Here is a 21,526-nt window from a genome sequence, read left to right on the forward strand (position 1 = left end):
AACAGAACTAATGAGCAGCATCATTGCTGTGCAAATATATTTATCCATCCTTCATTATCCCATTATATTCCCCTCAGCATTCAATTAAAATCCATGAAATTCCTCAAGAATCAAGCAATCATCCTCACTTAATTTCGAAAGAGTTAATTATCAGCCAATATTATATTTATCACCCAAATCCAATTATAGGGAGTAGCTAATGTTTTCTGAAACATGCACCGTAATGACAAATATATTAACTACACAGTAATATCTAACAGGGCAATCATTATTCTGTTAGCTAAGCTTTGTTATGAGCTATTAAAAAGGTATCTTTATTCTTCTCCCCCTCTTTAAGCACCCTCACCCCACTGCATTCTGCAGTGCTCCTGAGGCAGGAAAGAGAGTAAGTAGTTTTTTTCCAAACATCTGGCTTTGCTGCTCTATATCAAGTCTTTGGGATTTTTCAAGAGCAATCAAGGAAAGCTCACTCTCTTGTGAGCCCTCCCACCCTATGGGAAAGCATTGAGTTTCCACATGGTGATGCTCTCTGGTAGCATGACCAGGAATGGTGAACTTTTCAGGAAATCAAATATGCCAGCAGAAACATGTCCTCTGTCAAAGTACTAAACCCCTCATCTGCAGTCTGGTCATTATCAGTGATATCGATGTACTGTACACAGGCACAAGCATCACATCATAGAATCATGGGCCTTTCAGCCCATTGTGCTGTGCCACCCAAGAGCTACCCAATTAGTCCCAACCCTCTGCTTTTTCCCTACGGCCCTGTAAATGTTTCCTTTTCAGGTTTGTGCACAAATCTTTGAAGGTGGCAGGACAGGTTAACAAAGCCCTTAATAATGCATTTCCCATCCTGAGCTTTATTAATAGAATAATAGAGTACAAAAGCCAGGAAGTTATGCTAAACCTGTATAAAACCTGTATATTTACCAGAATGGTTCTGGGGATAGGGGATGTTAGTTACAAGGTTAGGTTGGAAAAGCTGGGGTTGTTCCAATAGAGCAATGGAGTTTGAAGGGAGATTTGATAGAGGTGCACAAAATTATGACAGGCTTAGATAAGTTAGACAAGGAAAAACCATTCCCATTAACTAATAGTACAAGGACTATGGGACACAGATTGAAGGTTTTGGGCAAGAGATGCAGGGGGAATGTGAGGAAGAACTTTTTTATGCAGCGAGTGGTAATGACCTGGAACTCGCTGCCCACAAGGGTGGTGGAAGTGGAGACAGTCAGTGACTTCAAAAGGAAATTGGATGACCACTTGAAGGAAATAAACTTGCAGGGCTTTGGGGATCAAGTTGGGGAATGGGACTGACTGGATAGTTCCATTGAGAACCAGCATGGACTCAATGGGCTAAATGACCTCCTGTGCTGTAAATGACTATCACTCTAAAACACTGGTTTGGCCCCAGGTAGAGTATTGTGCCCAATTCTGGGCACCACACTTTAGGAATGATGTGAAGGTTTGGGAGAGGGTACAGAAGAGATTTACTGGAATGGTTCCAGGGATGAGGGATAAGTTACGTGGATAGACTGGAGTGTAATAAGTTCTTAATGTCGTCTGATGCAACATAAATGAGATGCACGGAGTCCAGTTATGCTGAAGATCGCAAACAGGTTTATTAACAGCTAGACTATTATGTACAGTACAAAGAAAACTATTTACAGAACCGTCCTCTAGGTGTTACAGTTGTAGAATGACACTGGCTTGAACTCACATGATTGAATTCTGGTACTTAGCTCATTAGCATACTAAGATCTTGAGGGGACATCACTCTTAAAGGCAATCATATAACATGGAGAAGATGGGGATGTTTGCCTTCGAGCTGAGAAGGCTAAGAGAAGATTTGATAGAGGTGTTTAAAATGATGAATCATTAAAATCATAGAGTAAATAAAAATAAACTGTTTGCAATGACTGAATGGTTGATAATCAGAATTAAGGTGATTGGCAAAGGGACCAGAGGCGACCTGAGGACATTTTTTTTTAATGCAATGAGTGGATTTGGAAAACACTGCCTGTTTGGGTGGTCGATACAGAATCAACAGTAGCCTTCAAAAGGGAATTTATAAATACTGGAAGAAGAAAAAATTGCAGTGATATTGAGAAAACGCAGGGACGTTCAAAAGAACTGGCGTAGACTCAGTGGGCTGAATGGCCTCCTTCTGTGCTATACTGTTCTATGATTCCAAGTAAATAGTCCAATTTCCATTGAATATCACTATTGAATCTGCTTCCACCACTCTTTCAGGCAGTGCATTCAAGATCACAATATGTACACTAGGTAGTATTCAAATCCCCATTCTTAGAAAGAAAAATCACACCTTTTATAGAATTGATAACAGCCAGTAAGCATCTTTGGCCTAGAAACATCACGAGATTGTTCTCCTAACAGCAGGAAACCTTGTTCACTCTACGCTCAGTCAAGCATCAAGTGCCTGTACACAACTGTTCCAATGTCTCTTTGCACCCAAAACTTTACAGGTGTGTGTGGAGAATTCGGTGGCACAACATAGAAGCAGATACTTCCAGAGGTGCAGTGATTTCAGATGTGATCAATTCATGTGTGAGCACATGGCCAGCAGTGCCCACCTCTCAATAAAGCAGTTGATAACAGTGGAAAAAAGCCTTTCTCTCACACAAATAAACCATGCTCATGTTCGGCAAAATGATATGCAATTATTGAGGTTACGAAATATGCTCAGTTGTAAATGACAGTTTGCAAAATAAGGACTACAAGCTAAAGTTTATTCCAAAGTGAAAACCTAAAACTTTAGAAAACAGCAGGGATTTATCACAGTGACCACCAGCTAACGGAACAAAGAACTCTTGTTTGATGCACGATTTGCTGACGTCTCTGTTTCTCTCTTCATGTCTAGCTAAAAGATCAAGGAACCACTCCTATCCTCAAGACTTTACACTTTGTAATTATTAATCTTGCAAAATGCATAGATGCCTGTGGACTAGAAGGAATGAGACATTATTCAGACAAAGCCATGGGAAGGGACATTACAGAGCACACACGTTGATGCTAGTAGACAGTGGGTTTATGTAAATGAATTTGCGTTAAACAGTAAATAAAAACATGAAAGTGAAGTGACATCACACGTCGTGCAAAACAAACGGAACTGTTTCCTCAAAAAAAACTATTCAACTGTTGATAACAAGCTACTGCTGGCAATAAGGGGATAAAAACTGACTTTAATGGGGAATGCTACAAGCTAAAATGATTCAGACTGATTAACTGGCTGTAACAAATTTTCATGATCCAGTGCTTTGATGGATATTATCACAGGGACTCAGCAACAATGCAGCTAGAATTACCATTTAAAATGATCATGTTCATAAATATGTATCTTTTTGAAAGTATAGCAGATGATATTGGGCATTATTTATGTATTCATTTGGGGGGGGGGCGGGGGTTAAAATTATATTTTCTCCCCAGGACCATGGAAAGATTTAATTCACGATAAGCCAAATCGAAAACCTCATTATTGTCTCTCATTATTGCCTTTGAAACAGACACCAGGGGATGTGGGAATTGCTCTCCTTAAGGAGCCTGTTGCTTTCATGAAGCAACTCTCCTCATATGAGTGGGTGAGACCTGAAGCTTGACATGCTGCAAAATCACCAGCATCAAACTATCTGTTGGCACTGCCAATTCCAATGCCAACTGGTTGTGCCACTGACAGTTTTGTTTGTGTGTGGTTCATTTTCTCAAAGTGGTGGTCATTGCAATGAATTCCAGTAGCATTAATTTACTTACGTCCATTGTAACATCACTGAGCTCACTTTTCTCAGGAATGCAATAGATTTAGATAGCTGACGCATCTATCGTGTGTATAATTTACACAGTCCTCTTACTCATGAAGCATCAGGTGTATATTCTACTTATAATCGCACACTGTTGCCTTCATTCATGCAAATACAGTTTGTATACACTTCCTGTCCAGACTTACACAGATTTCATATGTAGTCACTGCAGAAACACATGGTATACAGGCATATAATCTACATATAATGCATTACTGTATTGATGTTGCAGGTATATAATTAATGTGTACAGTTGCACAGACTCGGCTGCATGTACATACTTCAGACAGATACAGAAGTATCATATCCACACTTCTCGACGCTATCCATGCATTTTTGGTGAGGTACATTTGACAGTAAGGGACTATTGTCACTGTTGCCATGTTACTGCATAGTTTTCCAAATGTGACAATTATTCAAAATGGTGACATCCTTTCAGCTTGTGAAAATGTTGCAGCATTGTTTGAGTGGAATATCCTCAGGTCACATGCTCAAGCCACACCCTTGAGTCACATCCTTGAGTCACAAGCTCAGTTACAGCCTCAATTCACACCATTGAGTCACGTCTTCTTGTCACACCCTCAAGACACACACTTGAATCACACCCTCCGGTCACATCCTTGATTCACACCCTCCAGTCACATCTTTGATTCATACCCTCGAGTCACACAGCCTTGGGTCATGCCCTCAAGTCACACCCTCAAGTGACATCCTTGAGAAATACCTCCAGTCATGCCCTCTGTCATACTTGAGGGTGCACCCTCGGTCATTCCCATAGACATATCGATAGATATGGGCGGCACAGTGGCTCAGTGGTTAGCACCGCAGCCTCACAGCTGCAGGGACCCGGGTTCAGTTCTGGGTACTGCCTGTGCGGAGTTTGCAAGTTCTCCCTGTGACCGTGTGGGTTTTCGCCGGGTGCTCCGGTTTCCTCCCACAGCCAAAGACTTGCAGGTGATAGGTAAATTGGCCATTGTAAATTGCCCCTAGTGTAGGTAGGTGGTAGGGAATATGGGATTACTGTAGGATTAGTATAAATGGGTGATTGTTGGTCGGCACAGACTCTGTGGGCCAAAGGGCCTGTTTCAGTGCTGTATCTCTAAATAAAAAAAAATAAAGAATCTTCTCCATTTCTTTGCTCCCAAAAGCAACAAACCCCTTTAAAGACAAACAACACATTTCCACGTGCAGCATGTTCCTGATTTGGCCAGGGTTCCTGGGCGAGATATTAAACGGATGCTGCGCAGAACACCGGGGAAATTGGGGATCGGACGTTGAAAATCCCCCCAGACAGGGTTGGCAGAGCCTCAGGGTCCGATGTCCTGCCCACACTCTGCTGAAATATGGTGCAAGCCTCTGAGAGGATGGCAGGCTGGGGGCTAATAGAAGAGAAAATTTTTTTTTAAATGGTGAAACTTAAAAATATATATTTATAAGAAGCAGATTTTCCAACATTTAGAACAATAAAATTAATGCAACATACACTTTCGATCAAGAATCTCAAAATGTTCTTTTTAAAAGCTGTGCATTAGTTTCCTCAGAAAAATACGATGCTTGAAACTTAAAATGTTTAGATTAATTTCTAAAAACTGAAAGTGCAGTTCAACTTCCAAATTTGAAGTGAACTATATTAATAACGTGTCTCTGTGTATTTATATTTTTTATACAATATATAATGCATATAATTACTTGTCTTAACTAAATCAAACTTAAAATAGCAAATGTAACAGTTTTCATTGACAGTAACTTGTTAGGTTCATCGGACTCACAAAGTATGACCTTGTCTAGACTGTACAAACAGTACAGTACATGTAAATGTTAACTTTCACTGAATATAAAACATGCTCTATTAATGAATCAACACTTACCACTTTAAAATGAAACTGGAACAGGAAAGACCGAAAGGCCAGCATTGTTTCCATCGCTGAACACTGCTACTTTATTCTGGTCTCCTTGCCATAACAGCTTTAAATTTCAAATTTTGGAGGAATAACTTTCCTTTAGACACACTCCCGTCAATGCACATCCGACCTCTGGTAAGGCGGCCAGGGCAGCTTCCCATGTGTGTGTATATAAACACTGAGGCTTTTCCAAGGTAACTTCACATTCATCCCACTCCCTGCCACTTTCCCTGCTGCCGTTTTATTAGTTCAGCTCAGCTTGGCGAGTCACTGCAGGTCATCTCCAAAGATCAAAAGTAGTTACTCTTTGTCAACACCCACCTCACAAGCCCCCTCGAGCACGCCCCCTCAATGTGGACATCCTCCTGGAATTCATGGCTGCCCATCACAAGAGGGGGTTTGAACTGTTCACTGTAGCCGCCTGATTCTTTTGTTTTTTAAATTATCCTTACTGAAATGAGAAGCTGGTTTTTGACATGTTTTTGCAGCGTCCAAAGGAAATGCTGCAATTCACATTCCATCCTTAAAGGATATCAAGATACTTAAACAGAAAAAATGCGACCACTTCCTTCAATGATTTTGGCATTGTCCAGTGAGTCACACAACAACAACTTGCATTTATATTGTACCTGAACGTAGTAAAAACGTCCACCAAGTGCTTCATAGAAGCGGAACCAAACAAAAAATTCACATTGAGCTACAGAAGGAGGTATTAGGACAGATGACTAAAAACTTGATCAAAGAGGGACGTTTTGAAGAGCATCTTAAAGGAGGAAAGAGAGGTAAAGAGGCGGAGAGGTTTAGGGAGGGAATTCCAGAGCTTAGGACCGAGGCAACTGAAGGCACAGCCACCAATGGTGGGGCAAAGGTATTGCCTGTATTGCGTGACCTGACCTCAGCTGGGCTGATGATAGGAGCCCTACAATTGATCTCCGCACGCCAGGATAAGGAGTTTTAAAAAAAGTTGGCAGGATTCATGCTCCTGATCTTCATGACTCCTGTTGGAAAGTGCATGCGTGGGCATCAAGTGAAAACAGGTTCGAGGTTGCCTGAAAATTCCCCACTGTTGAATGGTCTGCCAAAAAATGACTGCCCAGGTGGGCACCTGGAGAAAGCCAGAGCTTTTTTTTATTCATTCATGGGATGTGGACGTCGCTGGCCACATTTATTGCCCATCCTGAATTGCCCTTGAGAAGGTGGTGGTGAGCTGCCTTCTTCAACCGCTGCAGTCCATGTGGGGTAGGTACACCCACAGTGCTGTTAGGAAGGGAGTTCCAGGATTTTGACCCAGCGACAGTGAAGGAACAGCGATATAGTTCCAAATCAGCGTGGTGCGTGACTTGGACGGGAACTTGCAGGTGGTGGTGTTCCCATGCATTTGCTGCCCTTGTCCTTCTAGTTGGCAGAGGTCGCGGGTTTGGAAGGTGCTGTCTAAGGAGCCTTGGTGCGTTGCTGCAGTGTATCTTGTAGATGGTACACACTGCTGCCACTGTGCGTCGGTGGTGGAGGGAGTGAATGTTTGTAGATGGGGTGCCAATCAAGCGGGCTGCTTTGTCCTGGATGATGTCGAACTTCTTGAGTGTTGTTGGAGCTGCACCGATCCAGGCAAGTGGAGAATATTCTATCACTCTCCTGACTTGTGCCTTGTAGATGGTGGACAGGCTTTGGGGAGTCAGGAGATGAGTTACGTGCTGCAGGATTCCTAACCTCTGACCTGCTCTTGTAGCCACGGTATTTATATGGCTACTCCAGTTCAGTTTCTGATCAATGGTAGCCCCTAGGATGTTGATAGTGGGGGATTCAGCGATGGTAATGCCATTGAATGACAAGGGGAGATGGTTAGATTCTCTCTTGTTGGAGTTGGTCATTGCCTGGCACTTGTGTGGCGCGAATGTTACTTGCCACTTGTCAGCCCAAGCCTGGATATTGTCCAGGTCTTGCTGCATTTCTACATGGACTGCTTTAGTATTTGAGGAGTCGCGAATGGTGCTGAACATTGTGCAATCATCAGCGAACATCCCCACTTCTGACCTTATGATTGAAGGAAGGTCATTGATGAAGCAGCTGAAGATGGTTGGGCCTAGGACACTACCCTGAGGAACTCCTGCAGTGATGTCCTGGAGCTCAGATGGTTGACCCTCCAACAATCACAACAACCTTCCTTTGCGTTAGGTATGACTCCATCCAGCGGAGAGTTTTCCCCCGATTCCCATTGACTCCAGTTTTGCTAGGACTCCTTGATACCATTCTCTGTCAAATGCTGCCTTGATGTCAAGGGCAGTCACTCTCACCTCATCTCTTGAGTTCAGCTGTTTTGTCCATGCTTGAACCAAGGCTGTGATGAGGTCAGGAGCTGAGTGGCCCTGGCAGAACCCAAACTGAGCAGATTATTGCTCAGCAATTGCTGCTTGATGGCACTGTTGATGACACCTTCCATCACTTTACTGATGATTGAGAGTAGACTGATGGGGCGGTAATTGGCCGGGTTGGACTTGTCCTATTTTTTGTGTACAGGACGTACCTGGGCAATTTTCTACATTGCCGGGTAGATGCCAGTGTTGTAGCTGTATTGGAATAGCTTGGCTAGGGGTGCAGCAAGTTCTGGAGCACACGTCTTTGGTACTATTGCCGGAATATTGTCAGGGCCCATAGCCTTTGCAGTATCCGGTGCCTTCAGTCGTTTCTTGATATCACGCGGAGTGAATCAAATTGGCTGAAGTCTGGCATCTGTAATGCTGGGGAATTCAGGAGGAGGCCGAGATGGATCATCAACTTGGCACTTCTGGCTGAAGATTGTTGCAAATGCTTCTGCCTTATCTTTCGCACTGATGTGCTGGGCTCCCCTATCATTGAGGATAAGGATATTTGTGGAGCCACTTCTTCCAGTTAGTTATTTAATTATCCACCACCATTCACGACTGGATGTGGCAGGACTGCAGAACTAAGATCTGATCCGTTGGTTATGGGATCGCTTAGCTCTGTCTATTGCATGCTGCTTATGCAGTTTAGCACGCAGATAGTCCTGTGTTGTAGCTTCACCAGGTTGACACCTCATTTTGAGGTATGCCTGGTGCTGCTCCTCGCATGCCCTCCTGCACTCTTCATTGAACCAGGGTTGGTCTCCTGGCTTGATGGTAATGGTAGAGTGGGGGATATGCCGGGCCATGAGGTTATAGTTTATGGTTGAGTGAAATTCTGCTGCTGATGGCCCACAGTGCCTCATGGATGCCCAGTTTTGCATTGCTAGATCTGTTCGAAATCTATCCCATTTAGCATGGTGATAGTGCCACACAACACGATGGACAGTATTCTCAATGTGAAGGCGGGACTTCGTCTCCACAAGAACTGTGCGGTGGTCACTCCTACCAAAATTGTCATGGACAGATGCATCTGCGGCAGGCAGATTTGGTGAGGACGAGGTCAAGTACATTTTTCCCTCTTGTTGGTTCCCTCACCACCTGCCGCAGGCCCAGTCTAGCAGCTATGTCTTTTAGGACTCATCCAGCTCGGTCAATAGTGGTGCTACCGAGCCACTCTTGGTGATGGACATTGAAGTCCCCCACCCAGAGTACATTCTGTGCCCTTGCCACCCTCAATGCTTCCTCCAAGTGGTGTTCAACATGGAGGAGTACTGACTCATCAGCTGAGGGAGGGCGGTAGGTGGTAATCAGCAGGAGTTTTCCTTGCCCATGTTTGACCTGATGCCATGAGACTTCATGGGATCCGGAGTTGATGTTGAGGCCTCCCATGGCAACTCCCTCCTGACTGTATACCACTGTGCCACCACCTCTGGTGGGTCTATCCACCAGCGCCCATGGAACTGTGCTTGCAAAAGTCAGTTAGAAGGGGAGATAATTGGGCTGGGGAGAGGAGAGCAATAATAACAATCCAGAACTTTGGATTTTTAAGCTACACTCCACTGCGAATGGAAATTGCAATAACTGTGAACTTGGCACAGCTCATATGCACCTACATTGTGCTTTTCTGAAGTGTTGGACTTAACTTCAGTGTTTAGAATTTCCTCCGCATTTGCAACACACTCTGGCCGCAGACAAATTACATGGCTTAAAAGATCGCGGAATTGTGGGCGCAAGTTACCCACATCACTTGGACAAATGTGCATTAATTAAGGAAAGCCAGCATGGATTTGTTAAAGGCAAATCATGTTTAATTAACTTGCTTGAGTTTTTTGATGAGGTAACAGAGAGGTTTGATGAGGGTAATGCAGTTGATGTGGTGTACATGGACTTCCAAAAGGCATTTGATAAAATGTCACATAACAAGCTTGACAGCAAAGTTAAAGTTCATGGAATAAAATGGACAATGGCAGCATGGATATGAAATTGGCTGAGTGACAGGAAACAGAGAGTAGGTGTGAATGGTTGGTTTGCAGACTGGAGGAAGGTATATAGTGGGGTTCCCCAGGGCTCAGTGTTAGGACCCCTGCTTTACTTGATATATATTAATGACCTAGACTTGGGTGTGCAGGGCACAATTTCAAAATGTGCGGATGACACAAAACTTGGAAGTATTGTGAACTGTGAGGAGGATAGTTATAAACTTCAAGAGGACATAGGCTGGTGGAATGGGCAGATAAGTGGTAGATAAAATTTATTACAGAGAGGTGTGAAGAGATTCATTTTGGTATGAAGAATGAGGAGAGGCAATATAAAATAAAGGATTCAGTTTTAAAGTGGGTGCAGGAGCAGAGGGACCCGGGGGTATATGTGCACCAATCATTGAAGTGGCAGAGCAGGTTGAGAAAGTGGTGAATAAGGCAGACGGGATCCTGGGCTTTATAAATAGTGCATAGAGTACAAAAACAAGGAAGTTATGATAAACATGTATAAAACACTGGTTTGGCCTCAATTGGAGTATTGTGTCCATTTCTGGGCACCACACTTTAGGAATGATGTGAAGATTTTAAAGAGGGTGCAAAAAAGAATCACGAGAATGGTTCCAGGGATGAGGAATTTTGGTTAAGTGGTTAGATTGGAGAAGAGAAATTAAGAGGAGATTTGATAGAGGTGTTCATGAGAGTCTGGATGGAGTAGATAGGGAGAAACTGTTCCCGTTGGTGGAAGGGTTGAGAACCCGAGGACACAGATTTAAGATAATTGGCAAAAGAAGCAACGGCAACATGAGGAAAATCTTTTTCATGCAGCGAGTGGTTCAGATCTGGAATGCTCTGCCTGAGAGTGTGGTGGAGGCAGATTCAATCGAGGCCTTCAGAAGAGAACTGGATAATTATATGAAGAGAAAAAAAATTACAGGGCCACCGGGAAAAAGGCCAGGGAGTGGGACTAGGTGACTTGCTCGTCGAGAGCCGGCACGGGCATGACGGGCTGAATGGCCTCCTCCTGTGCTCTCACCATTCTATGTTTCTAATAACTACAATCCACCCAAAGTCTCCTCAATCTTTTAGGGCCATCCATCAAACCCTCCACCTTAACGTACCTCCACCTGAACGTGCATCCACCTGAACCTGCATCCACCTGAACGTACCTCAATTGAACATTAGATCTAAAGGACAGCCCCTCTGACAATCGCACATTCCATGAGCACAGGACTGGAGTGTCTGCCTAGATAGCATGCTTAGCCCTGGAGTAAGGCGAATAAAGGAGTGAAGTTTTTGTTTAAAATCTTAATTTTGGCATCTGTTTAAAATTCTAAACATTTCTATGCACTTTGCTGTAAAAGTTGACAGATGGCGACTGGCACCTCACTCAAGTAACATTCTTCATGTGCAAGTCTAGATGATGAAGGTTGGCAAGCTACAGGGGACATCTCAGCCAAGTCTGATTCTGTCTTCACCCAGAATCCAAACACATGCACTTTCCAGCGCAGTCACTGGATAGTCATTAGGAGCAGAATGCTTGGCTGACTTTTCTTCCTCTTCTAAGGAAATGGGCAAGGGGGCCAAATTTAGTGCCCACCCACCATGGTGCTTAAGAATGGTTACCTCAACACAGGCCTGAGACGGAACAGATCATACAATGTATTTAGCCATTGAGGCAGCATAATATTTTGCTGTTTGAAAATACTGTGAAGTGTTTCTTGTTGTATAACATAATATTCAGAGCACAGAAGTAGGCCATTCAACCCAACAGGTCTATGTTTCACATTAGTTTCCTCCACCCTTCTTCAACTAACCCGATCAGCAAATCCTTTTCTTTTCTCCTTCTTGTGCTTATCTAGCTTCCCCCGGAAACGCATCTGTATTTCTTTTGGGATTATGGTACATGGAGTTAATAATGAGCAGTGTGGTCAAAGATAGCTGTAGAGTGATAATATTTTCTGGTGTTAGAAGGAAGTTCTGAGGCTTACTGTATTCACTGTTCACAATGTGGTCTCCTGTACATTGGGAAGGCCAAACGCAGATGGGGTGACCGCTTTTGCAGAACACCTCCATTCAGTTCCTGTTATCTGTCATTTTATTGGGCGGCACAGTGGCGCAGTGGTTAGCACCGCAGCCTCACAGCTCCAGCGACCCGGGTTCAGTTCTGGGTACTGCCTGTGCGGAGTTTGCAAGTTCTCCCTGTGACCGCGTGGGTTTCTGCTGGGTGCTCCGGTTTCCTCCCACAGCCAAAGACTTGCAGGTTGATAGGTAAATTGGCCATTGTAAATTGCCCCTAGTGTAGGTAGGTGGTAGGAGAATGGTGGGGATGTGGTAGGGAATATGGGATTAATGTAGGATTAGCATAAAAATGGGTTGTTATTGGTCGGCACAGACTCGGTGGGCCAAAGGGCCTGTTTCAGTGCTGTATTTCTAAATAAATAAATAAAAAATTCTCCACCTTGTTCCCACTCTGACCTCGGCCTCCTAAACTATGCAAATGAAGCGCAATGTAAGCTCATGGAACAGCACCTCATCTATTAATTAGGCAGTTGACAACCTTCTGGACTCAACACTGAGCTCAACAATTTCTGACCATAATCTCATTTTGTTGCCTCTTACTATCTTGGTTTTGGTTTCTCTTTTTATGTTGTTGTTTTCTGACGGCTGCTGTGTATGATTTACGCTTCCTCTCAACACATCTTTTCTTTCTTTACTTGTCCCATTACCACTCCATTTTGCCTTGCACCATCACCCTTAATCTCTCATGTCTGCCACACTATTACAGACCTTCCCATTTGTTCTTCTTCCCACTCTTTCCCCCTTTTCCTGCCTCTGTGTTTTAAACTTACTACATCTCTAACTTTTTCCAGTTCTGATGAAAGGTCATCGGCCTGAAACATTAACTGTTTCTCCACAGATGCTGCCAGACTTGCTGAGTATCTCCAGTCTTTTCTGTTTTTATTTTATATCTGCTCTGAGGCTTAGGTTTTTTTTTTGTACACAAGGAGAGTGATTGAAATGTTATTTTTCTCACAGAGTATGTGAGTACTGTGCATTATTGTCAAATGACAGCAACTGCAGTCAATCCAAGCTGGTGACGTGAGGGGGAATTTTATGTGCTTTCCTGCGCGGGTTTGGAGACAGGGAGAGCATATAATTCCCCGCCACCTTCCGGCCTCCACCCAAATTAAGTCCGGGGCAGCAAGGCCTGTGAACGGCCTTCCCGCCTCGGTGCTAATTGAGGCCCTGAAGTGGGTAATTAATGCCCAATTAAGGGGCTCATCCTGTCACTGCCGGAATTAGCCACACAGGGAGCACACGAGGCAAATGGGTGCAGGTTGCTGCTGGCTCCGGTGGGGGGGTGGGGGGGAGCGGACCTTCATTCAAAGCCACAGTGCCTGAGCGAGGGACTCGGCATCAGGAAAGGGGGGGGGGGCCTGCTGAGAGCCACACCTCTGCCATTGCTGCCGACCCTGCTACACCCCCCACCCCAGGACCTCCACCCCGTGAAACCCTTCCCGCTGAGGCTTACCTGTGACCTGGGCCTCGGGTGTGTGCTCCGCAGCCATCGCCTCCGCAGTGGCGCTGATCAGTGAAAGAGCTGCCGGCCTCTGATTGGCTGGCAGCTCTCAGGTGGACATCCGCCGCTGGGGTCCTTGATCCCGGGTAAGGCTCGCCACTGTCCACCTAAGTGCCTAATTGGCACTTGAACCGTCGGGCCTTCCCCAGAGGAGGTGATGCGGGGCACTTGCTGCCGCTTTTGCCAGTGGTTGAGAACCCCATTGCCTGGATAAAATCCAAGCAATGGTTTTTGCTGTCAGGTATTGTGTAGTGTGCTAATTGTTGCTGCGTCTTTGTTATCACATGGCAGTGATGCACCTTTCTATGATACAAAGGTAGGTGGAAAGGTCAGCTGTGGGGAGGACACAGAGAAGCGGCAAAGAGATATAGACAGGTTGGACTGGATTTTAAGAGCCCGCCACCGATCCCGGCAGCGAGATCAGAAAATGGCAGCCTACCCGCGCAGACCGCACGCCAAAGAGCCGCCGCAATCTTAAGTGCCGGGGCGGCCCACCCCCAACACGCCACCCCCCCCCCCTCCCAATCACGTGGAGGAGGTGAGCTGTCCATCCCCGGCAATGGCGTCAGCTGCCTGTGCACAGGAACTGGTGCCATTTTCAAAGAGCAGCCAGCCCTGCCAGCACATTCAAATTTTTAATGAAAGAGCCCCAAAATTAAATAAATATATTTCTTATGCCCCTTCCCCACCCCCCCTATAATACTTACAATAACTATTTGCCCTTTCCCCCAAAACACTTACCTTTTACATCTGACTTACCCCCCCGCAAACTACACAAAGTTTAAGGTTCGACCCTTCCCACCATCCCCTACCCATTAAGTGTATTTGACCCTGTCTACCCCTCCACCCACACTGACAAACGTAGCATCTCCCTCCTCTCCACCAGTGTGGCAGTACAGATCCTCGAATAGAGACCTGAAGGTGTGGAAGTGCCGGCCGCCGTTCTGAAGATTGTGGCAGGCCCTCAAGATTGGAGGTAAGTGTGTTTAAATTTATTAATTTTATTGATTTGCATATTTAAATTGTGGTCCTGTCGCCCATTGCTGATGGGGGGGGTGGGGGGGCGGTGGTGCTGCTGCTACAGAGCCTCGCCACCGCTGGGAGGATCAGGCCAGACCCTGCTGGTGTCAAGGTCCATGGCAGGCCTCATCCAGAGCCATCTTCAGGCACCCCCCTCCCCCCCACCCACCCCGCCACAGATCATGACGTCAAGGGCTTGTTAAAATCAGCCCGTTAAGTGAGTGGGCAAGAAGACGGCAGATGGAGTATATTGTAGGGAAGTGTGAAGTTATTCACTTTGGTCGTAAGAATAGAAAAGTAGAATATTTTTTTTAAAGGTGTGAAACTTATAAGTGTTTATGTTCAAAGAGACTTGCTTGTACAAGGAACACAGACAATCAACATGTAGGTACAGCAAGCAATTAGGAAGGCAAATGGCATGTTGGCCTTTATTGCAAGGGGATTGGAGTACAAGAATAAGGAATTATTGCGACAATTGTACAAGGTTTTGGTGAGACCACATCTGGAGTACTGTGTGCAGTTTTAGTCTCCACATTTAAGAAAGGATATACTTGGAGGTAGTGCAGCAAAGGTTCACTAAGTTGGGATGAGGGGGTTGACCTATGATGGGAGGGTAAATAAATTGGGCCGGTATTCTCTGGAGTTTAGAAGAATGAGAGGCGATCTCATTGAAACATACACGATTCTGAAGGGGCTGGAGAGGGTAGACGCTGAGAGATTGTTTCTGCTGCTCGGGGAATCTAAAACACGGGGGCACAGTCTCAGGATAAAGGGCCTGGATAAAGGTCATTTAGGAATGAGATGAGGAGAAATTGCTTCACTCAAAGTGTTGTGAATCTTTGGAATTCTCTATTCCAGAGGGTTGTGGATGCTCCATTGTTGAATACATTTAAGGCTGGGATAGACAGATCTTTGGTCTCTCAGGGAATCAAGGGATATGGCGAGCGGGCACGGAGGTGGAGTTGAATCCTATAATCAGCCATGATCGTTTTGAATGGCAGAGCATGCTCGATAGGCCATATGATCTACTCCTGCTTCTATTTCTTGTGTTCTTGTGTATGAAAGCAGTAGCAAGAAGCTATTTTTGGTATCCACAGGTAGACAGAGATAGTGAAGAGTTGGTGAAAAGTTGTGAAGTATGTCTCAGAATGGTCAAATGCAAGAAAACGGTGGGAACGAGTTCATGTTGATTTCTTTGAAGTGAGAGGTAAAGAATATGTTGTTTTGGCTGATAGCTATAGTAAGTGGATAAATGTTGAGTTTATGCTCAATACCACAAGTGACAAAACTATTAAGGTTTTGAGAAGTTGGTTTACAATTTCTGGATTGCCAGAAGTATTGGTGTCAGATAATGGTCCACAGTTTACATGAGAAGAGTTTGAAATATTTTTGAGCAAGAATGGAGTCAAACACATTCTAATACCAACATATCACCCAACATCGAATGGTGCTGCAGAAAGAAGTATACAAATTGTGAAGAGGTTTTTGCAGAAGTATTTGCGAGATGACAAGCTAGGCAGTAATTTCTATGTTTATCTTTGACACAGGCTGAACAATTTTCTGTTCTCTTACAGAATAACCGCACAGTCTACAACAGGTGTTTAAACACGGTCCTAGGACAAGGTTTAGTTTGCTTAAACTAGACGTCAATAACAAGGTAAGAGAAAAGCAAGACAGAGTGAAGATGAGTCATGATACTCGAGGCATGAAACTTAGAAAGTTCAGTGCTGGTCAGAAAGTCACAGTGAAAGACCACCGATGTGATATGGAGAAGTGTTTGGAGTTGTTCTGTTATCTAGTTGTTATCTAGTGAAGGTTAGAGAGAGATTCCGCCAGTGTCATGTTGATCATTTGCTTGAAAGAGGAAATCTGACAAAGGGAGAGCATGAGAAACCTCCTATAGTCCAGGTTCCTACAGTCCCAAGTGAAAGTCAGAAAGAAAGTGAAAGTCACAAAGAAACTGAAAGTTTTCCGCTATCACAGAATCCACCAGTAGAGCAAAGTGAATCAGAGTCTTTGATGGAGACTAATCAATCAATTTCAAAGTCCCAATCATGAAGTGAAGTTGGTAGTCAAAGTCAAAGTTCAGGGTCGACACAGTCTGAGATGTTGGTGGAGCAGAATCAAGCTAATGTAAATGGAAGAAGATACCCAGACACAAAGAGAAAAAGCCAGATAGTTAATTAAAAGTATGTGAGAAGGAAGGAGAAATTAGTTGTTCTTTTTGTTACTTTTTGTCAGATGATGTTTTTGTTAAAGACATACTGGTGTTAAGGGGAAAAAAAATTACATGTAAATTACTCTGGAAATATTAGTTATATATATTTTAGTTGTGATTACAGCAACAAGCATGCAACCCAACCTGTTAAATTTCAGGGTATTGTTATTCTGGGAAATTAAGTATAAGTACCATTTTGCATTTACAGTATAAGTTTTTTTAAGTGAGGAGGGAGTGTAGTATATTGTAATATCTTTTGTATACTGCCTCTCTGCTGCCCTCTCTGTTGGGAGATGTAAATAAAAAGTTCCAATATGGCTGCCACCAGTAAAGACCTCATGTAGTTTTACTCTGAATACACAACAAAGGTGGAAGTGCCTGAGTAAGTGACTGCAGGCTCCCATCTCATAGGTGGTGACAGCAGACAAGAAAGAAGATCTCGGGGCACGGAAAAATCACCAAGATAAGATTATCAGCAATTTGTACACAGCCTGAGGACAAATTTAACAAAATTTCACTCTCAACTTGATGTTGCTTCAGTGAGGCAGCCCCTCAGCTCTTTGGTACATACCCACGCTGCAGTAAGGCTCGCTTTGTTACTGGCATTTTGCAACTTAGGACCACTGGTTATGTTGTCAACCCAAATTACTTATACAATGTATGTTCATGTACTCACAAAAGGGGAATACTTTTGACTTTGAGTGCTAGAATAAACCGCTTGATTTCAGCCTAACCATACATTAAGCACCTCCTCCAATCTCCAATTATTTTGATGGGCCTTAACGAATTTTGACCCCAATATCTCATTGATCAGATCCTCCTTTTGGAATCTTCCTGTCTGCAACCGAGGGTCAGAGGTCTCCCTTCAGTCATGACCTCACTGTCTTCCTATTGGTTGTGGCTGGGGCTCGTCTTCTACCCGCGACATGGTAACGTCTCTTCATGTGACAAGGCTGAGCAACATGTCGAGGCTACTCTGATTTTTGAGACTCCAGCAGAGCTTACAGCAACCATTCGCCCCAACCTCCCCCACCCAATCTGTCCAAGCTCCTGCACGTTGACATTACAGCACTATGATCTTAGTGGGCCTATGTGCTTCATTCTATTGCTGTTGTGTTCATGTCTCTTTCAAGGGGTTCCTGAACCAGGGATGGAAGATATCCTCAGCTCCTGAGTAGCTATTGATCCTGTCCCTTTAAATAATCGTGGCAGCACCACTTGGCTGCAGAAGGGCGATCTCTGTGCTTCAGATAAGAAGCAGGTTGAATGTCTCCTTTCTCCACTAATGCTGCAATTGGCTATCTAACCGGTCCTTACATAGCCACATCAGGCTATAAGTAGGGCTTATTCAACTGAAGTGCAAAAGACACTATTAAATCAGGGAAAGAATGCTGACACCACAACATTACCAGCAATATCGGTCTACAACAACAACTTGCATTTACATAGTGCCTGTAACAAAGCCCAAGGCGCTTCAAAGGAGCGTTATCAGACAAAATTTGACACCGATAGGCAGCTTGGTCAAAGAGGTTGGTTTTAAGGAGCATCTTAAAAGAGGAGAGGGAGAACATTGGGGAGGGAATGCCAGAGTTGAGACCCTAAACAACAGAAGGCACGGCCGCCAATATTGAAGTGGTGATAATCGAGGATGCTCAAGAGGCCAGAATTGGAGCTCACGGAAGTTTGTAGGACTGGAGGAGGTTATAGTGATAGGGAGGGGCCAAAGTTAGTTTATGGAATACCAAGTAGGTCTTTATGCCAATTCTTGGACACAGTGTTCTTCTGAGGACCAATGGACGAATGTGTACAAATTTTATTTTTGCATGTGTCAAGTCCCCGGGTGCAGAGAAATTTTTGGATATAAGAAGAAATCATATTGTGTGAATTGACAGATCCGTTTTCAGGAAATGGCTGTGTTGAACTAAACTGCAGCAAATTCATATTCCATTGGATTTGAATGTAATTCTCCTCTAACTGTATAAATTGATCCCAGAGCTACTCAGCACTACTGCATTTCAAGTCTATAACTATAGTTTACAACTGGACTTTCACCAAATCCATTTGAGCTTTACTGAGTTATTGGCATCTATGTGCAGCTCACTTTCCTTAGTCCTGTAGCAATGCTGCAGCCTTGACTCACCCACATTTATGAGAGTGTTTGCCAATCATTTCAATCATTAGCACAGTCTTATTTTATTCACGCTTACATATAAATTACAATTAAAACGCAGGCATGCTCACCACTTATTGCAATGCAGGAGGTATTCAGGGGCTTTGTCATCATTGGAATTGCTGGTGTAAACAGAGCCAAACGCTGTCTGCTGTATGTGTGTTTATGATTTATTAGAAAGATTTTCCTTTCAAAGCAAAATTGAACAACAAAAAGAAACCCCACAGGAATATAAGAGAAAACTATAGATGGAGGAAGATCTGTGTGGCTTACAACTGAATCAGTCATAACTGTACAAGAGAAGCGGAAGGTCAAAAGACAAGCAGATGTCTATCCATCGAGGTAACTAATGTCAGGCATTACCAATTGATACGAAGCGCCACAAAGCCTTGCATAAAGCCAAATAAAATTTCATATTTGACATTGGGAGTTGAATAACAATTCAGGAGCAATGACTGACGGGCTGGAGGAGACACAGAGGTTGCCTGAGTTGTTTCCCAATTCTAGCAGAAACACCCTGTGAGAAATGCGACATGCACACTGTGGAGAATTTCTTGCTGCTCCCACTTGCCTTGAGGCGCGGAGACTGGAGCATCAATTTGTTGCCTCGCCATTTTGAACCCTAGGATCTAAAAACTGGCGACACTGCGGATTAACATTTTACTGCTTTGCTTTCACTCCACACTCATAGAATTGCAACAACAACTTGCAACACCGGACCATGTAAGGACAGGTGGCCAAAAGCTTGGTGAAAGAAGTATGGTTTAAGGGTTTAAGGAGCATCTTAAAGGAGGAGCGAGAGAGAGAGGCTTAGGGATGGAATTCTAAAGCTCAGGACCCAGGCATCTGAAGGTACAGCTGCCAATGGTTAAGTGATTACAATCAGAGATGGGCAAGAGGCCAGAATTGGAGGAGCGCAGAGATCTTGGAGGGTTGTAGGACCAGAGGAGATCATGGAGCAGAGAGGGAGAGAGATTTCTCCTTTGGTGAGGCAAGGCAGGTGGTGGATTCCTCCACTGTGCAATGAATTCCATGCAGCCTACTTTCCACAGTAACGATTGATTTGTGTACATTTCCATGTCGATGCAGAGACCTCCTTTTCAGGCATTGATGTTTGTCCGCTTGAATTGCATGCTCAGGGAAATGCCCTTAAATGAAAACAGCAGCCATTTGTAACTAGCTGCTCCTTCAGGTTGCCATCTCTGTTTGGATGCATACCTGGAGTCCTGCCTCCCACTGCCCCGCCCCCACACTTCCATCATTGGTCGCCCAATGCATCCATCCTCACGGATTGGCTCGCTCGCAGCCGTTGTCCTGGAGATTAGTCTTCAATTCTCTGGAGGCTCCAGGACAATCCTGGAGGGTTGGCAACTCCACTGCTCATGCCCGTTTGACTTCAAATCAATGGCATAACTGGGACTGAAAAAAGCAGGAGTTCATCTGTTCCCCTCAACGTGTCCCATGACAGCTACGAGAAGCAGCAAAAACAAAAAAATGGCTTTATACAAGAGACATACACTAAACTGGATTTCAAGACCTTTATTTGAATTTTATTGCAGTCGAGCAGGTCAGGAACCAGGCTTACTGATAATTTTGTGAAACTTTTCCATGCATTTCTTAAACTTTCCTCCCCCCAGTTTTCTTCACTCCTTTCCTAAAGATCCAGCGGCCTCACAGGTGGAACTTCCTTACAGGTGGACTTAAGTATATCAGTTAAATGGGAGGCCTGTGTTGAGCTGGTTGCTACTAAACCATGTAACAATTCAGATGTATGTAACGCCCCTCAATTCTCCTGTTCCAATTTCGATGGATAGACTGTGATCAGAACTGACTGCCACTGAGTAAAGGATTCTGCACCCCAGAACACGCACAGCATCCTAGATATCAGTGTTGATTGATGGCCCCTTTAACTTATGTAGGTGTAAAAATAACATACTCCATGTTTGGAGAGTTATTGGGAGAAGGCGGGGGTGGGGGGGGGGGGGTGGGGTGCGTTCATGCTTTAAAAAAAAGCAATGGTACAATGCCGTTCTCAAAGTTAGGGGGCATGAATTGTTGGCATTTCCAATTTAGCAAGTGCCATGGTGGTTTTTTGCCATTGAGGATGTCAAGGCACAGCAACAGTTGGTTGGCAAAATGACAGAGAGTTTAATGCACATATTATTAATGGGTAAAAGTTTTCAAGCTGAAGAGCAAGAGAAGTCTAACTAACGGGGCGCTGTGAGATGCTGGTGACATCTAATGGTAAGCAATCATCATCCTGTGTGAAAGAAGGACACTTTGTCTGGTTAGAGAATAACTGAATGCACGGGCCCTTTTAAAAGTTAGCTGCTGCCTTTGTCTTCATGGATTTCAGCAGCCTGAGTATTTCAACCAGACTGGACTGGCCAAGCCAGACTGGTACAACCAGACGCATTTATCTGATTCCTTCCCATTCATACCTTTACTGAAAAAAAACACACATACCCACGAAAGAAAAATGA

The 21,526-nt window shown here is 44.3% G+C and overlaps 2 protein-coding genes across 4 annotated transcripts in view; one reads left to right on the top strand and one right to left on the bottom strand.

Moving 5' to 3' along the window:
* LOC137377501 (mastermind-like protein 2) overlaps positions 1–5,992 on the bottom strand; it is a 381,717-nt gene extending 375,725 nt beyond the window's left edge. Inside the window, exon 1 of the mRNA XM_068047166.1 lies at positions 5,684–5,992. Within this exon, the coding sequence (XP_067903267.1) occupies positions 5,684–5,737 (54 nt within the window). The 5' untranslated portion in view covers positions 5,738–5,992. The remainder of the gene's footprint in view (positions 1–5,683) is intronic.
* Positions 1–21,526, top strand: part of zgc:110222 (uncharacterized protein LOC550336 homolog) — a 204,293-nt gene that overhangs the window by 132,990 nt on the left and 49,777 nt on the right. For 2 of the 3 annotated variants that reach the window (XM_068047170.1, XM_068047169.1), the window contains exon 2: positions 16,230–16,312. The gene's annotated coding sequence lies outside the window, so the exon portion shown is untranslated. Of the gene's footprint in view, positions 1–14,521; positions 14,612–16,229; positions 16,313–21,526 lie in introns of all 3 variants that reach the window. The other variant, XM_068047167.1, reaches the window with a different exon arrangement.

Source organism: Heterodontus francisci, chromosome 15 (assembly GCF_036365525.1).
Source record: "Heterodontus francisci isolate sHetFra1 chromosome 15, sHetFra1.hap1, whole genome shotgun sequence".
Taxonomy (NCBI): Eukaryota; Metazoa; Chordata; class Chondrichthyes; order Heterodontiformes; family Heterodontidae; genus Heterodontus; species Heterodontus francisci.